The sequence below is a fragment of the Henckelia pumila genome, chromosome 1 (genome assembly GCF_033568475.1).
Source record: "Henckelia pumila isolate YLH828 chromosome 1, ASM3356847v2, whole genome shotgun sequence".
Classification (NCBI taxonomy): domain Eukaryota; kingdom Viridiplantae; phylum Streptophyta; class Magnoliopsida; order Lamiales; family Gesneriaceae; genus Henckelia; species Henckelia pumila.
The window spans coordinates 148,808,408-148,832,255 of NC_133120.1; the positions used below are offsets into that span (position 1 = coordinate 148,808,408).

General features: G+C 39.0%; 1 protein-coding gene across 1 annotated transcript; it reads left to right on the top strand.

Moving 5' to 3' along the window:
- The first annotated feature begins 17 nt into the window (after positions 1 to 17).
- LOC140874191 (uncharacterized) lies at positions 18 to 4,488 on the top strand. Its single transcript, XM_073277473.1, has 3 exons — positions 18 to 95; positions 660 to 1,583; positions 3,835 to 4,488. The coding sequence occupies exons 1-3, from the start codon at positions 18 to 20 to the stop codon at positions 4,486 to 4,488; spliced, it is 1,656 nt and encodes a 551-aa protein (XP_073133574.1).
- Positions 4,489 to 23,848: the final 19,360 nt, after the last annotated feature.

The following is a 23,848-nucleotide window of genomic DNA, read 5'->3' on the forward strand; positions in this document are numbered from 1 at the left end:
GGAGACTAAACCCAAAGATGCAGGAAGTTGTGAAAGCTGAAACGATCAAACTGTTGGACGCAGGTATCATTTATCCTATTTCTGATAGTCCGTGGGTGAGTCCAGTGCAGTGTGTACCAAAGAAAGGGGGGATAACTGTCATAAAGAATGAGAATAATGAATTAATACCTACTAGGACAGTTACGGGTTGGCGTGTGTGCATAGATTATAGAAAATTAAATGACGCAACCCGTAAGGATCATTTTCCCCTCCCGTTCATTGATCAAATGCTAGAAAGATTGGCTGGGTATGAATTTTATTGTTTTTTAGATGGGTACTCAGGATACAATCAAATAGCGATTGCACCTGAAGACCAAGATAAAACGACTTTTACCTGCCCATATGGTACGTTTGCCTACAGACGTATGCCTTTCGGATTATGTAACGCACCTGCTACTTTTCAGATATGTATGACTGCTATTTTTCATGATATGGTCGAAAATTTTCTAGAAATTTTCATGGATGATTTTTCTATTTTCGGTCAATCTTTTGATGCATGTCTGCATAACTTAAATTCTGTGTTGATGAGATGCGAGGAGACCAATTTGGTGCTTAACTGGTAGAAGTGTCATTTCATGGTGACAGAAGGTATAGTGTTGGGTCACAGAATTTCTGAATAGGGGATCGAGGTGGACAAGGCTAAGGTGCACGTTATTCAAAATCTGCCTCCACCTACGACAGTAAAGGGAGTTAGAAGTTTCCTCGGACATGCTGGTTTTTATCGGCGATTTATTAAAGACTTTTCAAAAATTGCCAAACCTCTGTCCTCTTTGCTCATGAAAGATGCCCTTTTTGATTTTGATTCGAATTATTTGCAGGCCTTTGAGGTGTTGAGAGAAAGACTGGTGACTGCGCCAGTATTGACATCGCCGAACTGGGAGCTTCCATTTGAAGTAATGTGCGATGCTAGTGATTCTGCTGTTGGTGCGGTACTTGGCCTACGAATAGACAAGGTATTCCGAACCATCTACTACGCTAGTAAGACTCTTAATGAAGCTCAGCTCAATTATGCCACCACTGAAAAAGAGTTGCTAGATGTAGTATTTGCACTAGACAAATTTCATTCGTACCTTTTGCTTTCAAAAATCACAGTCTACACAGATCACTCTGCTATTAAACACCTGTTGACAAAGAAAGATGCGAAACCTAGACTGATTAGGTGGATCCTGCTTTTGCAAGAATTTGATTTAGAGATCAGGGATAAGAAAGGTGTTGAAAATGTAGTAGCTGATCATCTGTCTAGATTTGAATGCATTACTGATGATGCACAAAATGAAGTAAAGGATATAGATAATTGGTTCCCTGATGAAAAACTTTTCGCCATAGAGAGTTCACCATGGTATGCACATTTTGCTAATTTTCTGGTCACAAGCACACTCCCACATAATCTATCTTTCCATCAGAAGAAAAAAATTTTATCGGATGTCAAGCATTATTTTTGGGTGGAACCATTTTTGTTTAAAATATGTGCTGACTCAATGATTCGGAGATATGTGGCGGAAGGAGAAATGCAAAGCATCCTCAGTCATTGTCATGATCGTGAGGTAGGTGGCCATACTTGGCCAATCAAAACTGCAACGAAGGTACTTGAATGTGGGTTCTATTGGCCCGACCTTTTTAAGGATGCGCGCCGGTATGTTTTAGCTTGTGATAGATGTCAGCGGACAGGTAATATCTCTAACCAAAATGAAATGCCTATGAATTGAAAGAGTGGGTGCCCGGTGAGCCAACTTGTGGCTAAGGGCTTTTATGACTCTTTGTATAAACAATCTTTTGTTTAATATAATTTACACTTTTATTAATGGCAATGACTTTATCTTTCTTCATATTGTTATATTGTGATATACTATTGTTGTTTTGATAAAGACCTTGAATATACTATAGTGTATGTAAGATGTGGTAGAACATGGGGATGTCTATCATGAAACACATCTTATAGTCACTGTATATTCTAAACTGTTCCTAGTCGATTGAGCCGTCCGATAATAAGGATAAGGATCGCTCGAGTTTGAGACTAGCATTTGCGATGCAGAGTACCACGTTTCATTGGTAAGGAACATAGAGATGTTCGAAGCATGCAAATGGATATTCATACGATGAATGATCAAACTACCCTATCCGGACTTTCCAAGTGGTTATCACTTATCGAGTGGATAAAGTCCGCGGTTTTGGTTGTACACCATTAGTCCTTACTACTTGAAACATCATTGAGACTCTATATGCTAGTACTGTGCTTTGACTCGTTTACCGACTCTATTGGGGTCATCAGGTGTCGGGATTGGGTACAGTTACAACACATATAGGAGTCGATGCTTTGTTGTCAAGGATTCACCACATACTTGCGAGTGTGGATATCCTATGCGATCTGAGGAGATATTAGTGTGACGAATCTCTGGCCAGAGTACATGATGTGTTTTAAGAAATGGTTTCTTAGTAACACATGCGATGTCACTATTTGATCTTCAAGATGTATTGCATAGTTATCAAATCTCGAACGACTCTCGATATACCAATGGTTGTTGATTTGATCGAGATATATGGATGAAGGGACCATACTGTACGCTAACCAAAATCTATTGGTTCTTGCAGGCACTATCAGTGATACCTAGGGAATCATGGGGCGATGTTGCTAGGCGCTCTTACCATGATTCGATGGGCAAGTCGGAAATTGTTGTTCCGAGTCACAAGGAGTTGTGAGCCCACGGCTAGCTGTATCCCTGAACCATTGAGGGTCACACAGAGTAGTGGATTTTTAATCCCCGTTGAGATAGTTAAATTTAAAGAGTTAAATTTAATGAACAAAGAAGTTGGACTTCTTAATTATGAGTAGAGGAGTGAGATTTCCTAAAATGACATAGGGATGGGCATTTTTGAAAACCACTGAATTCGGATTCAGAAAAATTTATCTTGACTTTAAAAGGTGCAGAAATGGTTTCTGTGCACATTGGTGAAATCGGTTTATCAATCGGAGTCATGATGAATTTTATATTAATTTCTGAACATGCGGGCTTTGCTTGTCGGGCTTGAACTTATGACTAATGGGCCCTAAGCTGTTAGCGGCCTACATTATAAATAAGTTATTGCAGTACAGAAATTATACACAACAGGTCACAAATTTTCGAAAAACCCTAAGTATTTTCTTTGATAGTGGCCGACCCCCCCTCCCCTCTGCTCGGAAAATCCAGTCTGTGAATTTTGAATTACAGTCTGGTTTAACGGATCAAATTCGTTAATTTTCTTCGTAGAAACTTCTGATAGATTTTCTAGTGCAATCTATCAGAGGGATTAATTATCCGTTCGTGGACCTGATTGAAGAACAGTTCGTCCATCAGTTCCAGGGATATACAACAAGAGCAGAGCAATCTGTTGGTGTCCATAATCTCGCTTCGAGATTGGAGGTAAAAATTTATAATAGTTATTTAATTTTTACACACACAATTTAATCGTTAAGTTTTGATACCCATTATGGAATCGTTCCATATAAAAATTTTAAACTTCCGCTGCATCGGGTATCAATTCTGATTGATCTGATCGCCGCGTTCTCCAACATGAATAATATCATTGAGTGTGAGATATTCGATGTTTGGGGAATCGACTTTATGAGACCATTTCCGCCTTCTTTGAGTCGATTATGTTTCAAAATGGGTAGAGGCTGAAGCTTTTGCAACAAATGATGCACAGGTTGTACTAAAATTTTTGAAGAAAAATATTTTTAATCGGTTTGGTACACCCCGTGCAATCATCAGTGATGGTGGCACCCACTTTTTCAATAAACTTTTTGACAAACTTTTAAAGAAATATGGTGTCAAGCATAAGGTATCTACCCCATATCATCCTCAGACCAGTGGCCAAGTGGAAGTGTCCAATCGAGAGATCAAACAGATCCTAGAGAAAAGTGTGAGTACTAATCGGAAGGATTCGGCACTTCGACTTGATGATGTCTTATGGGCCTATAGGACGGCATTTAAAACCCCTATCGGCACTTCCCCTTATAGATTATTATTTGGAAAGGCATGTCATTTACCTGTTGAATTAGAGCATAGAGCATTTTGGGCTATTAAGACTCTAAACTATGAATTTGCTGCTGCAGGTGAAAAAAGATTGTTGGAGCTAAATCAACTGGAAGAATTCCGCGACAATGCATATGACATGGAGGTTTCGTACAAGGAACGGACAAAGAGAATACATGACAGGCGTATTCGTCAGCGGGAATTCAAGGAAGGAGAGGCTGTGTTGCTGTTCAACTCCCGGTTAAGACTATTTCCCGGGAAACTGAAGTCTAGATGGTCTGGGCCCTATAAGATCACCAGGGTGTATCCATCAGGGGCCATAGAGATCAAAGATGCCCGCAACGAGTCGTTCACGGTCAATGCTCAAAGGTTAAAACACTATGTGGGGGGTGATGTGGATTCCACGCCAGTCATCACCACATTGACTGACCAAGACTAGTTTGGGGAGGGTGAAAAGTCAAGCTCTCGACTTTAAATTGAGAACTACATTCTACTTTCCCTTTTATTTATTCGCGTTTTTGTTCATTTTAGTTCAAGTGTTAGAATTTTTAGTTAATTTCCTATCTTTCTCGAGTTGAGTTCTGTTTTAAATTTTTTTAAAAAAAAATGGGGTGCGCTCGCGCGGCAGTTTTCTGCCGCCCGCGCACCCAACTCTCGGTCTTAAATTTTTTTGAAAAAAAGGGGGTGCGCTCGCGCGGCAGTTTTCTGCCGCCCGCGCACCCAACCCTCTGCCAAAAGTTTTTTTAAAAAAAAGGGGTGTGCGCCCGCGCGGCACTTTTCTACCGCGCGGGAGCCTCGCGCAAAATCAGAAATTTAAAACACCCGATTCCTTCTTCCCTTCTTTATTTTCTCTCTTTCCTTTCTCTCTAACCCTAATTCCCTCACAGCCGCCATCTCTCTCACTCTCAATTTCTTCTTCTTTTCTCAATTTCGCAGGTAATTCACTCGATTTCTCACATCTCTCGACATGGCGCCAAAGAAACAGAAGATTGCCACCTCTAGGGCCAACCCATCCCACTTAATAGATGGGAAATTTATTTCTGAAGAAGAAAAGGCACGTTATGAGGAAGCCAAGGCCGCTAGGAATCCCATTCCGGAGCAAGGAATTGATCTTTCTGAAAACCGCACCGCCTCCCTTGGCATCGTAGCTCGAGGATGGGCCGAGTTTTGCCGCCAACCTGTCGCGGCATTAGTCCCCTTGGTCCGTGAATTTTACGCCAACGCCACCGAGCGTACCGATATCACTACCTTCGTGCGGGGTAAGATGGTTTCTTTTACTCCCGCTGCTATTAATGCGTTATTGCAAACTCCGGAAGTAGACGATAGCCAATTTCAGGCTTTTAAGGCCAATCCGGATTATAATGAAATTTCGAATGAGTTGTGCTATGAAGCTAATGTGTGGAAGGATTCGGTGAAGTTCATATATTTTAAGGAAAAAAATTTGCGGCTGGAACCGGCCTTGTGGTATGCTTTTCTGACCCACAGGTTGATGCCGGTGTCCCATACACATGTTGTGACAATGAGCAGGGCGGTGCTTCTCTATGCTGTGCACAAACAATGGCCGATTAATGTTGGACAAATTATCAACCAAGAGTTGTACACTTCCATTCGCACGTCCAACATTTCAATTTTCTTTCCGACCATTGTTTCTTTACTGTGTGTGCAAGCTGGTGTCCCATACAAGGACACAGAAGAATGGTTGCACCCAATGCATGCAGTGGATAACACAATTCTGAAAGCAAAACACGCCTTCCGCGTACGCGAGTTTTCACTTCCTGGCCAGGCCAGCTCTGGCCCTGGTCAATCATCACGGACTGCACCTCGGCCACCTCCTGCTCGCCGCACCACACATGATTCATTGAGTGAAATATCGGCATGGATGCAACATCAGGAGCACTTCCAAGCGGTAAACTCTGCCTACAATGAATCCACCCATGCCATGACGCGAGGACTGCTCGCCAATGCTGGGATGGACCCGGCCGTTTATCCTGCACCACCGCCATATCCTCCACCGTTCCAGTTCCAATATGCTCCACCGGTTCGGGATCTGCCCAAAGACATGGATGAGGAGGAGTCTGATTAGTACCAGAGGAGTTTTTATTATTTTTTGTTTTTATTTTCTTTTAGTTTGTTTTAGTTTTGGTGGTGTTAAGTAGCATTGGGGACAATGCTTGTCTTTAGTTTGGGGAGGGTGTGTGTCTTTTGTGTTTTCAGTTTTGTTTTTCGTGTTTTCTTTGTTCGTTTGAGTCGTTTGTAATGTGGTTTCAAGTGTTGTGAATGAAAATCAGAAAAGCCAATGATGAAAAAAAATAAAAAAATTTGGGTTCACCGTTTGTTTTTGCTTAAGTCCATGACTATCTTCTTTGTTTGACAAATCGTTTTGAACTAGTATAACCAAGTCGATGAATAGGTCTCAAAACATTCTGTGAGGTACACTTGAATCTGTATTTGAAACACACAAACTTGGATATGATTGAGGCAATTTGTTTGATTTGTGGGCTAGAAAGAAATCTTTTGTGAATTACCTTTAGATGCCCAATTGAGCCTTCACATTTATATGAGCACGAGAGGTGCATAATCTGGATTTTATGTTGGTGTAATCATCGCTTACTACTGATGATTCTTTTTTCTGCACTGATTGAGATCTGTATGAGTTAACTGTGAATTGAGATTTCTCTAGAATAAGTTCGAACATCCCTCGAAGCGCAATACGGGCATACTGTGATTTAGGAGTGATATAGGCATTTCTTTCTGAATTTCGTTTGTGCCTTTCAAACTACCCTTGATTTATTTTGTCTCTAGTACCTTATTTGAGCTTAATAGAAAACGAATGGCACGCGTGAAAACGTGTGGAAAACCCCCATTTGACATTTTTCAAGAACCTACAATTACTACCCATAGCTTAAACACTCATTCCTACCTAATTGGGAGTAAATTGAATGTAGATCATTGATGTGTATGCTCCTACTGAAAAGCTGAGAAACGAATGGTGTGTTGAGTGTTGTTCAAAAAAAATCAAAAGGGGGTAGCAAGAAGAAAAGAAAAAAGAAGGGATATGTTTAAAAATATGAAAATATTGAAAAAAATGGGGAAAAAGAAAGAGAAGAATGTTGGCAAAAGGCAAGTGAAAGGAAAGAAAAATCTGGAAATCAATGAATGAGAAGAAGTGCAAATTTGTAATTCGAAAAGAGTAGTCTGTATAGAATGATCATTATTTACTCCCTCTTTGAATTCGTGTCCTTCATTTGGAGCCATTAGCCTAGCCTAACATTATAAGCCGAATAAGACCTATTGACCGAGTTACAGTTGCCTAATATACTAGTGGAGAGGGGTTGTGAGAATTTTGCCTATGGACTGTTGATAGACACAGTTAATGAATGTGGATTCTTGATCAAAAACATGCACACACTATTTTTCATTGAGTTATACCAGTCATGAGTGTGTGTATTATTGAATGTTTCAAAATCTTGATCCTGATATACCCGAAAAAGTCCTCATGATTCTAGAATGTGTGAATTGAATTTAGAGTAGAGTATTCCAAAATACGGAGTTGGTAGATTTTGAAGTTTGCAAGGTTTGCTAGTTGGTGTTACATTTTCAAAATGTCAGCATGTTGATTGATTGGATTGTTTATTTTGTGGAAAATATTCTGAGGCTTAAGAAGATTGATTTCACTTCCTTGTTTCGTCGTTCTGTTGTGTCTGCATGTTAGTCTATCACCTATTTTGCTCGAGGGCGAGCAAAAGGTTAGTTTGGGGAGGTTGATAGGAGTCGTTTTTATGTGTTTTTATTGCTTGTTTTGTGTTTGTTTTGCTTTCGTTTCGTTTACATATTGTCCGTTCTTTTCCATTCTTGTTCTTTATATTGTTTTATTATGTTCGTATTCACTCCTCTGGTTTATCTATTTTTATGGCAGGAAATCACCAAGAAATGCCGATACTTGGTGGGAAGGTGATGCACAGTAGAGGCCATGCAGATAGAACAAGAAGAAAGGCAAAATTCTGGAAAAGAAGAAGGGCGCGCGGGCGCATACACGGTTGAGAAAAACAGTAGGTTGGAACTTTAGGAGGCGCCCGAGCGGCCATATTCTACCGCGCGGGCGCGGTCACGTATTTTTGAGACAGTAGCGCAAGGAATTTCGAGGCGCCCGAGCGGCCAATTTCTACCGCTCAGGCGCGGCGCGCAGTTTTTTTTTATTTTATTATTTTGAGAGTTTATTTCGGAGAGGATTCTGGGGAACTATAAATACAATTATTTCTTTAGTTTTTGAGGGTTACACGGGACGCATATCAGAAGACTACTGGCGGCTGAACGCTTGAGATTTTCTCTTATCCGTTGGGAGTTTTTCCTTTTCTTCTTCTTCTGAATTTTTATGTTGAACATCTTGGAGATTGAATTTTTGTAATGAATTCTAGTAGCTAAACTATTATTTTGTTGGAATCGAGGGGATCCTAATCCCGAAACACTGTAGTGTGATTGAATCACCGGACGTATTGGGAATTGATTTATGTTTATAATTGATTTTATCATGTTTTTCTTTCTATGTTGATGATTAGCTACCCTTAACATAGATTCGTAAATTATGAATTGCTGTCGAGAGATAGGTTTATAATTAGGACGAATGATATAATCCATGGACTTAAAATATGCATAGAGATATGGTATTTAGTACATGTTGATAGCCATAGACCACCAGGTTGAAAGTTGTAGAATTTATAGAACGCAAAGCAATCAGTCGTGATAAATAATTAGAGAGATTTAATTACTTCACTGATTTGATTAGTTTGGCATCACCTCGAGAGAGAGTGTCAATGTTATAGGAACTTCTGTTAAATTTATAAGAATAAATTAAGTTCCAATCGTCCAGTTCAATTAGGGAAAAGGTGAACTGAAATTCCAACAAAATCATTTTGAATTGTTATTCTTCACTCTGAGATTTGTTGGCTTGGTTGTGAAATTTAAGTTTATTTATATTGACTTTTAATTTTAGATGTTAGTTAATTCACAAATCACTTTTTCGATACTTTGTGTAGTTAAAAATTGAAAAGACAAATTATTTTCGTTAGTCCCTGAGGACGATACTCGTACTCAGTACATTATATTATAACTTGAATCGTGAACTTGCGATTTATTCGAGCTTAATTGATAGATATATTTACGTTGATTTTTCGTGGTAGTATTCGCTCGATCACGTAGCGATTGAAAATCGATAACCGACAAATTATCAAAATCATTTCTAACTTCAAACCAACTCATACGTGTATTCAAGTCAATAACCAGCTGATATATCATTCAAATCTTCATCTCAATAGCTATAATAACCGATTAACATGCTGGAATCAAGATTGGATACATTAAATACAAACTCCTCAATCCGGTTTCGAGATAGAATCGCATAAACAACGATAAACATACTCAATAACTCAAAACCTGATCTCTGCCCCAAAATGATTTCGAAATTCATATAAAACATCATAATACTTACACGAGATCAAAGCCCTCGTCGTAAGAATTCCAGAACAATTTACGGAATCGAAATCGGATAACCGGAGCAAAAGTTATAAGGATTGAAAGATCACAAATCCAAAGGACAAGAAAGGATCTCGGCTTCTGCTCTCAATTTCTGAATTGAAATGAAGATTACACGTGCACATGTTGATACATCACATAATAATCTGATAACTTTAATTATATTTGCACTTTAGTCCCTCAAATCTTTAATAATTGCAATTTGGTCCTCGGCCCTTATTTTAATTCAATTTCAATCCTAATTAATTTAAGAATATTAGAATTTAAATCGAAACTCTAAATATTCCCAAATTAAATATACTCGGATTAAAATTAAATGAGTTCAGATTAATATTAATTAATCCCGGGCCTTACAACTTGTGTCGTCGGTTGTTTATGTCTTTCACTTTATTTTGTTTGATGTCTGAGTCAGGCGGGTTTTCACTTAAAGAAATAGGTCATGCCGAAATTTTTATAAAATTTTCTGAAAAATCCGCGTTTTATTTAATTATTACTTATGTTGAGTCAGAGTCATTTCAGTTGGTATCAGAGCATGGCTCTGGTTTGGGTTGTGCTTACTGCCGGTTGCAAGAAACTCGTGAAATCTCGCCTCAAAGTCTGTAAGTTTAAATGAAATTTATATGTTAGTAATACCTGAATTGATACTTTAAATGTTTTGATGTCATTCCTTTTATAAAAAAAATATTTTTTTCAAAACTAGATGTTTAATTTATTTAAATGTGTAGCTCAGTGTTTATTTTGTGTAAAAATTTCTTTAGTAGTTTAAAGTGTACTATTTGACTGTCTATTTTATAGCATGCGAATTCAAGTTAAATGGAGTTGGTGTACCAATATTCCTTCCAGTTTTGGACTGTACGTGGATAATGTTTGAGTTATTAGGTAGTGCTAATAATTTTAGGAGATAATAGGAGTTTGTTGGAAATATTAAATGAAATAAACTTAAATTTAAATAATAAAGAAAATACGGATTTATAAAAATTTTGCCATGAATTGTTTGAAAGTAAAAAAGCCACTCTGTCACACACAGCAATTCTAACAAAATGAAATAAACGACTGGTAAAAATCCTAACTGCGATAATCATAAATCACGAAAGGAAAAAGACAACCCCACACGGTTGCAATAATAGCAATAACAATTTGAAGGACTAAAATTTAAGCACAGGGAGAACACATCCTGGCTAAACTGAAAGTACTCAAACTAAAAGTAGCGACAGTCATAGGGCCTTGCACCGGTCCCTAGGAACTCCTCACCTGGCAAACAAACAAGCATAGTGAGTCTAATGACTCAGCAAGTATAAACAGTGTAATAACAAGGGTTTAAAATAACTGCAGTAAATTTCAAAATACAGTACATAATATACTTGAAAATTAAGCTATAAAAATGCTCATGCTACAAGAGAATGAGACAACATGTAAATGATGAACACACGCCAACTCACGCTATGCAACTCTTGAACTTTCTTAACTTATCTGAAACTCATGCATGACTGAAAACTGAATGCAATAAGACGAGTCAACTCATATTTAAACTGAAACTGAGAACTTAGATCCTTGAATTGTGACCCTGTGGTTTCGATCATGATCATGGCTGCAGTGCACTATGCCGCAAGGAAGTCAGGATATCTCCCAAACTCGTCTTGCCCTGTGATTGGTAAGGGAGGCCAAGATTTCTCTTAACCCCACACATACACGTCTATATTTAGTAAGGTAGGCCAAGACGTCTCTCAACCCCACACATACACATCCTTTGGTAAGGTAGGTCAGAACGTCTCCCAACCCCACACATACACATCATTTCTATAGTCACAATCATCTCACTTCGTTCATAAAAATATTTCTTTCATACTTTCTTTCTTGCCTTGATATAAAAACTTAGCATGCATATGAAGATGTAATGTACTTGAAAATATTTACTCAATGGTCATGCAAGAGACTCAAACATACAAGTATGAAACTTTAGGAAATGAGAATCAACACAAAGTTGTGGACATAGGGTGGGAGAGTGGCTGCCCCTAGGTGCTAAGACTCATACTTAACTCTATTGCTCACAACCAAGGCATAACCCGAGAAATCGCACCCAAAAGCCCATATCTCATTCGTACCTTAACCGAATTCGATCCCGCTCAAACCGACACTTTCCATACACTACAAACAACCCCTAGGACCAGATTGTATCCTCATTTGACAGCTTAAGCAATGCATACACAACTCAACTTTGGACAGCCCCTTATTTCTTCCAAAACTTCTGCACCGACACCTCAACTTCAAAGACCCATAACTCATTGAATACTTAACCGAAACGAGCCCATTTTATACCGAAGCGACCACAACATCATAACCTAGACCTAGGAACAGCCCTAACCACGCCCAGACCTCGTTCAGTTCCTCCCCTGCCCCAAAAACAGAACTGCCCTGCCCATGAAGATCACACCTTACAACCCTTCTACTTGGAGGAAACCATCCCAAGCCCTTTTCCCTTGCCTTTAACTCCTTCCAAACCACCAATCACACCTATAAACATGTATTGGGACTTTCCACAAATACTTAGGCGGCCCTCAACCACACTCTAACTCCATATTTTGAAAATCACATGATCATGCACCAAAATGCGTCAAACTCATGAATAATCAATCAAGACCAATGAAAATCATTAAAATTCTTCAAACTCACTTGAATTCCAGCCCTTACACATGCAAAATTTCGAATTCTAGGGCACACAACTTCTGGAAAAATCAAAATTACATCAAACATTCAAAATACCTCATGCCTCCAATCACAAATCACCATACAACAACTTAAAACCCAAGCAAAAGCATAAATTCGAAAATCACACATACAAATTTGAATTTTCAGAGGTAAAATCGAGCCCTACATGTTGAAAAATCACAATCATTTCGAAATTTAAGAAAAAGCTAGGAGCAAGAACATAATAGCTAGCTTGAATGCCCAAGGAATGTTCATACTTGCCTTGCCTACCAAAAACCCAAGAAAAACGAAATGAGAGGGATGAAGGCTGGAAACACTTGACTAAATTCAAGAACAACATCCCTAGGTGGTCCTCCGGCGACGGCAGAAGGCGGCGGCTGGAGCTTGGAGAATGGGGCGGCCGATCAAAAAAGAGAATGGGAGAGGAAAGAAGAATGGGGCGGCTCTTTGATTTGTTTGGAAGACTAGGGTTTCCCAAAAAATGTTTTATTGTGTTTAAAATTGAAGTGTGTAGTGTGTACATGTGTGTGTAAGCATATGTGTAAGTAATTAAAAGTAGGTGTGAGTGTTGCTTTAAAAGTACAACTTTAAAGTATAACTTTGCCTACTAACTTGCACTAATAAAATTCCTAAGTTTAAAAACCCCAAATTAAAATATTAAATTGGGTTTTACTAATCCTGGTTTATGAAAATTCTAACTTTTAAAAAAGTTAAAGAATAAGCTCAATATTGCAATAATAAGAAAAATTATTTCTGATACCCGGAAACTTCTAACTTCCGAACTCTCATCTAATTTCCTCCTACCTCCCTACTAAACTTTTAAAATAACAATCTTGGAATTTATCGCCGAAATCCGCCATCGCCAAGCACCGGAACCGAAAGTCACTGTCTCAAATTTTAAATAATAATAACTTAAAATATTTGAGAACTTAAACTTTAAAGGAAACTTAAGCAATTAAAAAAAATCCAAGCAATTAAAATCATATATATTGAAAATGAATTTAGGCACTATCTTAGGAATTAAAATCAACACTTTAAATATTTTGATGTCACTGCAATAAATGAAATATTTAAAAAAAATTAGCAGAGCGATTAAAATAATTTAAACAAGTAGACAAACGTTTAAAATTAATTTAAATAAATACAAAAGTAGTATAAAAACCTTTAAAATGATTTGGACAGATAAAAAAATTTAACTAAATAAGCTAGACATTTAAAATCATTTAAATAAGCAAGCTTATACCTTTAAAATATTTAAAATAAATAAGTTGCACAATAAAATCATTTGAATAAATAAATGATATTCTATTAACACATAATTCAAATAAAGAATTTAATTCAATTAAACTTAAAAATAATAACCATAATATTTATTTAATTTAATATATGCGAATTAGTAGATTTGGATTTTAGGTACTATATTAAATTTGTGCATCAGGAGATATTGGTATTTGTGTATTTGTTATAATTTATTCTCTTATGGATGGAATTTAGTCGGATAAAACTAAGTGAATAGTTTGCTTAGAAATTGATAGATGTGTGTTTGTCAGTTAAGTTAATGAATCGATTTCGTGCAAAGACGTGGGATACATACTTTGTTTTATATTATTATGGATAGTTTGAGTTTTCTTTTATTATTTGGGCAAATATGATTTTGAGAAATAGTGGGTCGGTTACTATGAGCCTTTCAATTATGTGAACTATTATTTCGATAACTATTTTCTTATTCTTCATTTGTGCTTGTATCTATTGCAACAAATACTTTTGAGTATCCGAAATTTCTTTGCACATCATTTGTTCATTTATGGATTTGTATGACATCAGTCAACTTTGTATTCTGCTACTTTGACCTTGGTTAAACTTCTTAATAAAATATTGTTTATATTTCGCACTTCTTCAAATTTTTCTTCGGTTCTTGAGTTACATGTTGATGTGAGTAAGATCCACTTTTGGTGATCTACTCATGTTGTGGTTGACATCTGAATATGTTTTTGGATCATTGTTTCCCCTAATTATTGACTTGTGTGGACTTCTCTCGACCGAAGTCACACCTATTGCCTTCTTTGTGCTTTGATTGTTTGAGCATGATTTCATTACCCACGGAGGAATGATTACGAGATTTGGATCTTGTTGACTCGTGTTCATTATTCATGGAGCCTTCATTATTATTCATTCACCCCTAGAATTGAATTATGAGTGAGTTATTTTCGCTTATCTAGATTTTTATTTTCAGCTCATTTGTTTGTAATCATTATTTCATTTCACATTAAGCAGCATTACTTGTATGTCTGTTTCCTTTCATGATTCATTATGATGAGGATCTGGGGTGGATCATAATTTCAATTATTATTTCAAATTCTTGTGTAGAGAATTGACTCGTAACCACTTAGTTGTTGGAAAACTGGCGAGTTCCCAGACCAATTACGATTGATACCCGGTGCAGCGGAAGTTTAAAAATTTTCTCATGGAACGATTCCATGGTGTGGGTATCAACCGTTCATCGATTGAATTACGTGTGTGTAAAATTTAAATAACAATTAAATAAATTTTACCTCAAATCTCGCAACGAGATTAATGGACACCAACAGAACAATTCTGCTCTTGTTGTCTCTCCCTGGAACCGATGAACGCCTTCAATCAGGTCCACGAACAGAGGTTTAATCCCTCTGATAGATTGCACTAGAAAATCTATCAGAAGTTTTCTGCGAAGAGAATACACGAATTTGATTCGTTATTCCTTACTGTGATTCAAAATCACAGACCGGAATTTCTCTGTGACAGAGCAAGGGGGCGGCCAAAATATTATTTGAGAGAGCTAGGGTTTTTCGATTTTTGCTCTCAAAAATTATGACCTGTTGTGTGTAATTTCTGTACTGAAATAACTTATTTATAATGCAGGCCACTAACACCTTAGGGCCCATTAGTCATAAGCTGGGGCCCGACAAGCAAAGCCCACTCGTTCAGAAATTAATATAAAATTCATCGTGACTCCGATTGATGAAACGATTTCACCAATGTGCACAGAAACCATTTCTGCACGTTTTAAAGTCAAAATAAATTTTCCTGAATCCGAATTCAGTGGTTTCCAAAAAAATGTCCATCCCTATGTCATTTTAGGAAATCCTACTCCCTTACTCTTATTTAAGAAGTCCAACTCCTTAGTTCATTAAATTTAACTCTTTAAATTTAACTATCTCAACGGGGATTAAAACTCCATTACACTGTGTGACCCTCAATGGTTCAGGGATACAGCTAGCCGTGGGCTCACAACTCCTTGTGACTCGGAACAACACTTTCCGACTTGCCCAACGAATCATGGTAAAGCGCCTAGCAACATCGCCCCATGATTCCCTAGGTATCACTGATAGTGCCTACAAGAACCAGTAGATTTTGGTTAGCGTACAGTACGGTCCCTTCATCCAAATATCCCGATCGAATCAACAACCATTGGTATATCGAGAGTCGCTCAAGATTCGATAACTATGCAATACATCTTGAAGATCAAATTAGTGACATCGCATGTGCTACTAAGAAACCATTTCTTAAATCACATCAAGTACTCTGGCCAGAGATTTGTCACACTAATATCTCCTCAGATCGCATAGGATATCCACACTCGCAAGTATGTGGTGAATCCTTGACAACAATGCATTGACTCCTATATGTGTCGTAACTGTACCCAATCTCGACACCTGATGACCCCCTCAGAGTCGGTAAACGAGTCAAAGCACAGTACTAGCATATAGAGTCTCCATGATGTTTCAAGTCGTAAGGACTAATGGTGTACAACCAAAACCGCGGACTTTATCCACTCGATAAGTGATAACCACTTGGAAAGTCCGGATAGGGTAGTTCGACTATTCATCCTATGAATATCCATTTGCATGCTTCGAACATCTCCATGTTCCCTACCAATGAAACGTGGTACTCCGCATCGCAAATGCTAGTCTCAAACTCGAGCGATCCTTATCCTTATTATCGGACGGCTCAATCGACTAGGAACGGTTTTAGAATATACAGTGGCTATAAGATGTATTTCATGATAGACATCTCCATGTTCTACCACATCTTACATACACTATAGTATATTCAAGGTCTTTATCAAAACAACAATAGTATATCACAATATAACAATATGAAGTAATATAAAGTCATTGCCATAAAAGTGTAAATAATATTAAACAAAAGATTGTTTATACAAAGAGTCAACAAAGCCCATAGCCACACAGTTGGCTCACTGGGCACCCACTCTTACAATCTCCCACTTGCCCTATAGCCAACTAGTCATACTACGTAGACCCATTGCTTCGCGATGTTTGTCAAACAATGGTCCTGGCAAAGGCTTAGTAAGTGGATCAGCGATATTGTCTGCAGAGGCCACTCGTTCGACACTGATGTCTCCTCTTTCCACAATCTCCCGGATTATGTGGTATTTCCTCAGTACGTGTTTGGATCTTTGATGAGACCTTGGTTCCTTTGCTTGAGCAACGGCACCCGTGTTGTCGCAGTACACCGGGACTGGACCAACAAATTCAGGAATGACGCCCAACTCTTGGACGAAATTCCTCATCCAAACGGCCTCTTTAGCAGCAGCTGATGCTGCAATGTATTCAGCCTCAGTGGTGGAATCCGCTGTGGTGTCCTGCTTGGAACTCTTCCAAGAGACAGCACCGCCATTGAGCATGAACACAAATCCAGAGGTTGACTTCGAGTCATCCACATCACTTTGGAAGCTAGAGTCGGTATAGCCTTCCAGTTTGAGTTCTCGTCCTCCATAAACCATGAACATATTCTTAGTCCTTCGCAAGTACTTAAGAATGTCCTTCACGGCTTTCCAATGCATCTGACCAGGATTAGACTGATATCTGCTCGTGACACTCAGAGCAAATGCTACATCCGGTCTGGTAGATATCATCCCATACATGATACTACCTATAGCTGACGCATATGGTACATGTGTCATATTCTCTATCTCTGCTTCAGTCTTGGGACACATAGACTTGGATAGAGAAACTCCATGACACATGGGTAGATGTCCTCTCTTGGACCCATCCATTGAAAACCGTTTCAATATGGTATCGATGTAGGTTGATTGAGTGAGTCCTATCATTCTCTTAGATCTATCCCTATAGATCTGTATCCCAAGAATGTAGGATGCCTCACCCAAATCCTTCATCGAAAATCTACCTGATAACCATATCTTTGTTGACTGCAACATCCCTACATCATTCCCAATGAGTAGGATGTCATCAACATAAAGTACTAAGAATGTCACCGCATCCTTAACTACTTTCTTGTACACGCAAGGTTCCTCCGGGTTCTTGATGAAACCAAAATCTTTTATTGTTTCATCAAATTTCTGGTTCCAACTTCTTGATGCTTGTTTTAGACCATAAATTGATCTCTGAAGCTTGCATACCTTATGCTCGCTTCCCATGGATGTGTACCCCTCAGGCTGCTTCATATAGATTTCTTCCTTAATGTCTCCATTAAGAAAAGCAGTCTTCACATCCATTTGCCATATCTCATAGTCATACCATGCAGCTATGGCAATAAGGATTCTTATGGACTTGAACATTGCAACTGGTGAAAAGGTTTCGTCATAGTCAACTCCTTGCCTTTGAGTATAACCTTTCGCCACCAATCGCGCCTTGTAAGTCAATATCTTACCATCAGGCCCAAGCTTTCTTTTGTAGATCCATTTACACCCTATTGGAACAATTCCATCGGGAGGATCCACTAAAGACCAGACTTGGTTAGTATGCATCGAATCCAATTCTGACTGCATAGCTTCAAGCCATAAATTCGAATCCGCATCAGAAATTGCTTCCTTGAAGCTTCTTGGATCACATCCAATGTCGGGTTCATCTTGACCCTCTTCAAGAAGAAGACCATATCGAACTGGAGGTCTAGAAGTCCTCTCGGATCTTCTAGGTGCAGGCGTGTCCAGCAATGGTTCCTGAGGTGTGGGATCGTTATTTTGTATTTCGGGTTCTTCTCGAACTTCTTCGAGTTCCATCATCTCGCCTTTCTTATCCAATAAGAACTCCTTCTCCAAGAAGGTGGCATTCCGTGAAACAAACACCTTTGTTTCAGCAGGATAATAGAAATAATATCCGATTGAATTCTTCGGATACCCCACAAAATAACACAAGCTGGATCGACTATCCAACTTATCTCCCACTGTCCGCTTCACGTAAGCAGGACATCCCCAAATCCTCAAGTATGAATACTTAGGAGCTTTGCCATTCCATAACTCGTATGGTGTTTTGTCCACTGCTTTAGTGTGGACGTTATTCAACAACAATACCGCCGTTTCAAGCGCATAGCCCCAAAACGAAGGTGGAAGCTCAGTGAAGCTCATCATGGATCGAACCATGTCCAACAAAGTTCGATTACGACGCTCCGATACACCATTAAGCTGTGGTGTCATAGGAGGAGTCCACTGAGAGAGAATCCCATTCTCTTTCAGATAGTCCAAAAACTCGGTACTCAAGTATTCTCCACCTCGATCCGATCGAAGTGCTTTAATACTTTTACCTAGCTTGTTTTCTACTTCAGCCTTGAATTCTTTGAACTTTTCAAATGCTTCAGACTTATATTTCATTAAATATAAATACCCATACCTAGAATAATCATCAGTAAAGGTAATGAAGTAGGTGTGGCCATGTTGAGTCCCTACTCTAAATGGACCACAAACATCTGTATGGATCAAATCCAACAGATTTTGACTACGTTCAGGCTTCCCCTTAAAAGGAGATTTAGTCATTTTCCCTTTTAGGCAGGATTCACAAGTAGGTAGAGAGTTAATATCAGACATATCAAACATGCCCTCTCCCACTAGCTTGTTCATCCTCCTTGAGGAAATATGACCTAGTCTAGCGTGCCAAAGGTTTGCCGGGTTTTGACTATCGATTTTCCTTTTGTTTGTTGTCGCCGGTTTTTCAATACAATTTACTGGAACGTCTTTTAGTTTTAAATTGTATAGATCGTTTTCAAGTTGTCCATTTCCAATTAAACATTCATTCTTGTAAATATTGCAAATCCCATTCACAAAATTACAAGAATAACCATCTCTATCAAGCATAGAAATAGAAATAATGTTTTTAATTAAATCTGGCACAAATAAAACATCTCTCAACAATAATTTAAAACCATTCTGCAAAATCAAACAAACATCTCCAATGGCCGTAGCTTCAACTCTGGAACCATTCCCGAGCCTCAGCTGGGTCTCACCCATTCTAACCTGCGACTTCTTGTCATCACCTGCAAATCATTGCAAATGTGAGATCCACATCCGGTATCCAATACCCAAGAAGTTGTATTAAGTGACATGTTTATTTCGATATAGAACATACCCTTTGCAGTTCCCAACTGCTCAAGATACTCCTTGCAGTTGCGCTTCCAATGACCCGGCTTCTTGCAGTAATGGCAAACATCCTTGGATTTTCCATTGTTTGAAGCCTTTGTCTTTTGCTTCTTCTCGGGTTCCACTTTCTTGGGTGGGGCAGAACGTTTCTTGCCCTTCATACTTGGCCCCTTCTTAGCAGAAGATGAGGAGCCCACCAAGAAAGCTGGCTTATCCTTCTTAAGTGTGGATTCATATGTAACGAGCATATTGACCATCTCTTCAAGGGTGGCCTCTATCTTGTTCATATTAAAATTTATCACGAATCCATCAAATGAAGAAGGAAGAGATAGAAGCAGCAAGTCCACATTGAGTTCATGCTCCAACACCAAATCAAGGGTCGCCAACTTCTGTATGAGCCAAATCACTCGTACCCCATGATCACGGACCGAAGTCCCTTCACGCATGCGGCACGTCATCAACTCCTTAACAGTAGAGAACCTTTCAGCCCTCGACTGAGCCCCAAAAAGTTCCTTGAGTTGCGTGTGAATGTCAGCAGCATTCACCGTGTCCTCAAATCGCCTCTGGAGTTCATCAGACATCGAGGCTTGCATATAGCATTTGGTCTTGATGTCATGGTCACACCATGCATCAAGTTTGGCCAATTCCTCCGGACTTATGTCAGCTGGTGCTTCCTTCGGAGGTGCTTTCTCTAACACGTAGAGCATTTTCTCCGAAGTTAAGACAATCTTCAACTTCCGGAACCATTCCGTATAGTTGGCGCCAGTCAGCTTGTTTTGTTCGAGGATCGAGAATAAAGGATTTCGCGAATTCATTGTATGAAATACTGAAAAGGAAAAACAGACATATATCAATGATTGTTTAACAATTTACTAAGACATAAAATAGGCGAATTTAATTTTATGAATCTCACTCCCACTATTTTAACGATTTCACCACCCTCTAGTGAAAACGGGAAACTTTTTCCTTAGTGAGAACATGGAGTCCAATTGACAAACTTATGGTCCCGAATAATATCAGCCAACCATAATTCTCAAAAGGTAGAGCCCAATTGCTTCCAAAGCAACCCCCATGTATTTACCTCATGTCCAATAAGGGCCCAATAATATGACGCCGTTTAAAGTGACATGTCAAGATGACCCATCAATATTAAGTTGTGATGGACGGTCGCCATGTGGATCCCCCAATAATATGAGCCGATCCCATGGGAGTTCCACCCAACTTACAACATTTGTCGATCCAATGTACAGCTTTCCGACGGACGGGCCCCCCCAATAATATGAGCCGGACCGTATCCGCGGGTAGCATCACATACATTGACCGTTGATGGAAGGTAGGAACATTTAAACAATATTTAAATTTCCTTTATTTATCTTGATATAAATTTTAAATCATATTTAAAATGAGGGATTTTATTTATAAAAATATTTGTCTCATCATATTTAATTTATTGCATGCATTGCCGGATTCACGCAATTTATGTCTAAACATGCATACAATCATAATATCACATATTATATAGGATGATCGATTCCATTTCTAATTGACCCGTGGTTGCCAATCACGGGTCTTAGTCCAATCCTAGGTAATATGCAGTATGCAAATGCAATCCTATTACATATGCTTCCAATTTACATTTCTTCAGTCTTCATTGTCTGCTGGGCCCACCATCTTCAAATCTTGATCTCCCACTAAATCTAATGTATTTACAATAAATAACAATGACAAGTAGGGGATACATTTTTAGGGGGTGGGAACGGGCTATAAACCAAGCCCACTTTTATTACATATGACATTCATATCGGGCCATAAACCAGGCCCATTAATAAAACCAACAACAATAAAGACAAAATGTAAATTCCTAACATACACCTACAAAATTGGTCATGGCAATCGATCATCCTTATCCAATAACATTTAATTCAAAATTAATTTATTGGATAACATGCTGTGGCAATTCAAATTTAAACAAGATAAAATCATATTTTATATATAAAATCACATTTCACATATAAAATCATATTTTATCTCCATATCAAATAAAATCATATTTTATCTATAAAATCCAATTTTACAAATAAAATCATATTTTACTTAATATATCATAAGATCATATCTTATCATCAATTGTACCAAAATAATTGATTTCAAAATTCAATTTACGGATAAAATTAAAAATTTTCCAAAAATTCAAATTTATCCAAAATCAATTTTAAAATTTACGGACTCGAACAATTCGATCCGAAATCTCGTGAACCAATCAAAAACAATTTTTGACCGGACCAAAAATAAAATTTTTAAATATTAAAATTAATAAAAATATAATTTTTCCCGCGGGCCGCCCGGGACACTCCCGGGCCGGCCCGCACCCGGGGCGCGGGCCGGGGGCAGCCCGGCTGCCCCCTTAGGGCAACGCCTGGCGCCGCCCCTGGGCGGCGCCGAGCGCCGCCCTGCGCAGCGCCTGGCGCTGCGCTGGGCGGCGCCGAGCGCCGCCCCTGGGCAGCGCCGAGCGCTGCCCTGCGCAGCGCCCAGCGCTGCGCTGGGCAGCGCACAGCGCTGCCCTGGGCGGCGACGGTCGCCGCCTTGGGCGGCGCCGTGCGCCCCCTTTGGGCGGCGCCGTGCGCCGCCCGGGGCAGCAACAATTGCTGCCCCACCGGGCAGCGATCCAATCGCTGCCCGGGTTTTGCCCCGAAAAAATTTTTTTTTTATTTAAAATATTTATTTTGTTTCAAAAACCGAGACTCAAAAATTTTGTACAATTGATTAATTCAATCGATTGATCTGAGCAACCTGGCTCTGATACCACTGTTGGAAAACTGGCGAGTTCCCAGACCAATTACGATTGATACCCGGTGCAGCGGAAGTTTAAAAATTTTCTCATGGAACGATTCCATGGTGTGGGTATCAACCGTTCATCGATTGAATTACGTGTGTGTAAAATTTAAATAACAATTAAATAAATTTTACCTCAAATCTCGCAACGAGATTAATGGACACCAACAGAACAATTCTGCTCTTGTTGTCTCTCCCTGGAACCGATGAACGCCTTCAATCAGGTCCACGAACAGAGGTTTAATCCCTCTGATAGATTGCACTAGAAAATCTATCAGAAGTTTTCTGCGAAGAGAATACACGAATTTGATTCGTTATTCCTTACTGTGATTCAAAATCACAGACCGGAATTTCTCTGTGACAGAGCAAGGGGGCGGCCAAAATATTATTTGAGAGAGCTAGGGTTTTTCGATTTTTGCTCTCAAAAATTATGACCTGTTGTGTGTAATTTCTGTACTGAAATAACTTATTTATAATGCAGGCCACTAACACCTTAGGGCCCATTAGTCATAAGCTGGGGCCCGACAAGCAAAGCCCACTCGTTCAGAAATTAATATAAAATTCATCGTGACTCCGATTGATGAAACGATTTCACCAATGTGCACAGAAACCATTTCTGCACGTTTTAAAGTCAAAATAAATTTTCCTGAATCCGAATTCAGTGGTTTCCAAAAAAATGTCCATCCCTATGTCATTTTAGGAAATCCTACTCCCTTACTCTTATTTAAGAAGTCCAACTCCTTAGTTCATTAAATTTAACTCTTTAAATTTAACTATCTCAACGGGGATTAAAACTCCATTACACTGTGTGACCCTCAATGGTTCAGGGATACAGCTAGCCGTGGGCTCACAACTCCTTGTGACTCGGAACAACACTTTCCGACTTGCCCAACGAATCATGGTAAAGCGCCTAGCAACATCGCCCCATGATTCCCTAGGTATCACTGATAGTGCCTACAAGAACCAGTAGATTTTGGTTAGCGTACAGTACGGTCCCTTCATCCAAATATCCCGATCGAATCAACAACCATTGGTATATCGAGAGTCGCTCAAGATTCGATAACTATGCAATACATCTTGAAGATCAAATTAGTGACATCGCATGTGCTACTAAGAAACCATTTCTTAAATCACATCAAGTACTCTGGCCAGAGATTTGTCACACTAATATCTCCTCAGATCGCATAGGATATCCACACTCGCAAGTATGTGGTGAATCCTTGACAACAATGCATTGACTCCTATATGTGTCGTAACTGTACCCAATCTCGACACCTGATGACCCCCTCAGAGTTGGTAAACGAGTCAAAGCACAGTACTAGCATATAGAGTCTCCATGATGTTTCAAGTCGTAAGGACTAAT

Coding starts and splice junctions, on each gene's coding strand:
- LOC140874191 (XM_073277473.1), top strand. CDS start 18: ATGCAGGAAGTTGTGAAAGCTGAAACGATCAAACTGTTGGACGCAGGT. Junction 96..659: donor CTATTTCTGATAGTCCGTGG/GTGAGTCCAGTG, acceptor ATTTCTGAATAG/GGGATCGAGGTGGACAAGGC. Junction 1,584..3,834: donor GTCATTGTCATGATCGTGAG/GTAGGTGGCCAT, acceptor AAACTTTTAAAG/AAATATGGTGTCAAGCATAA.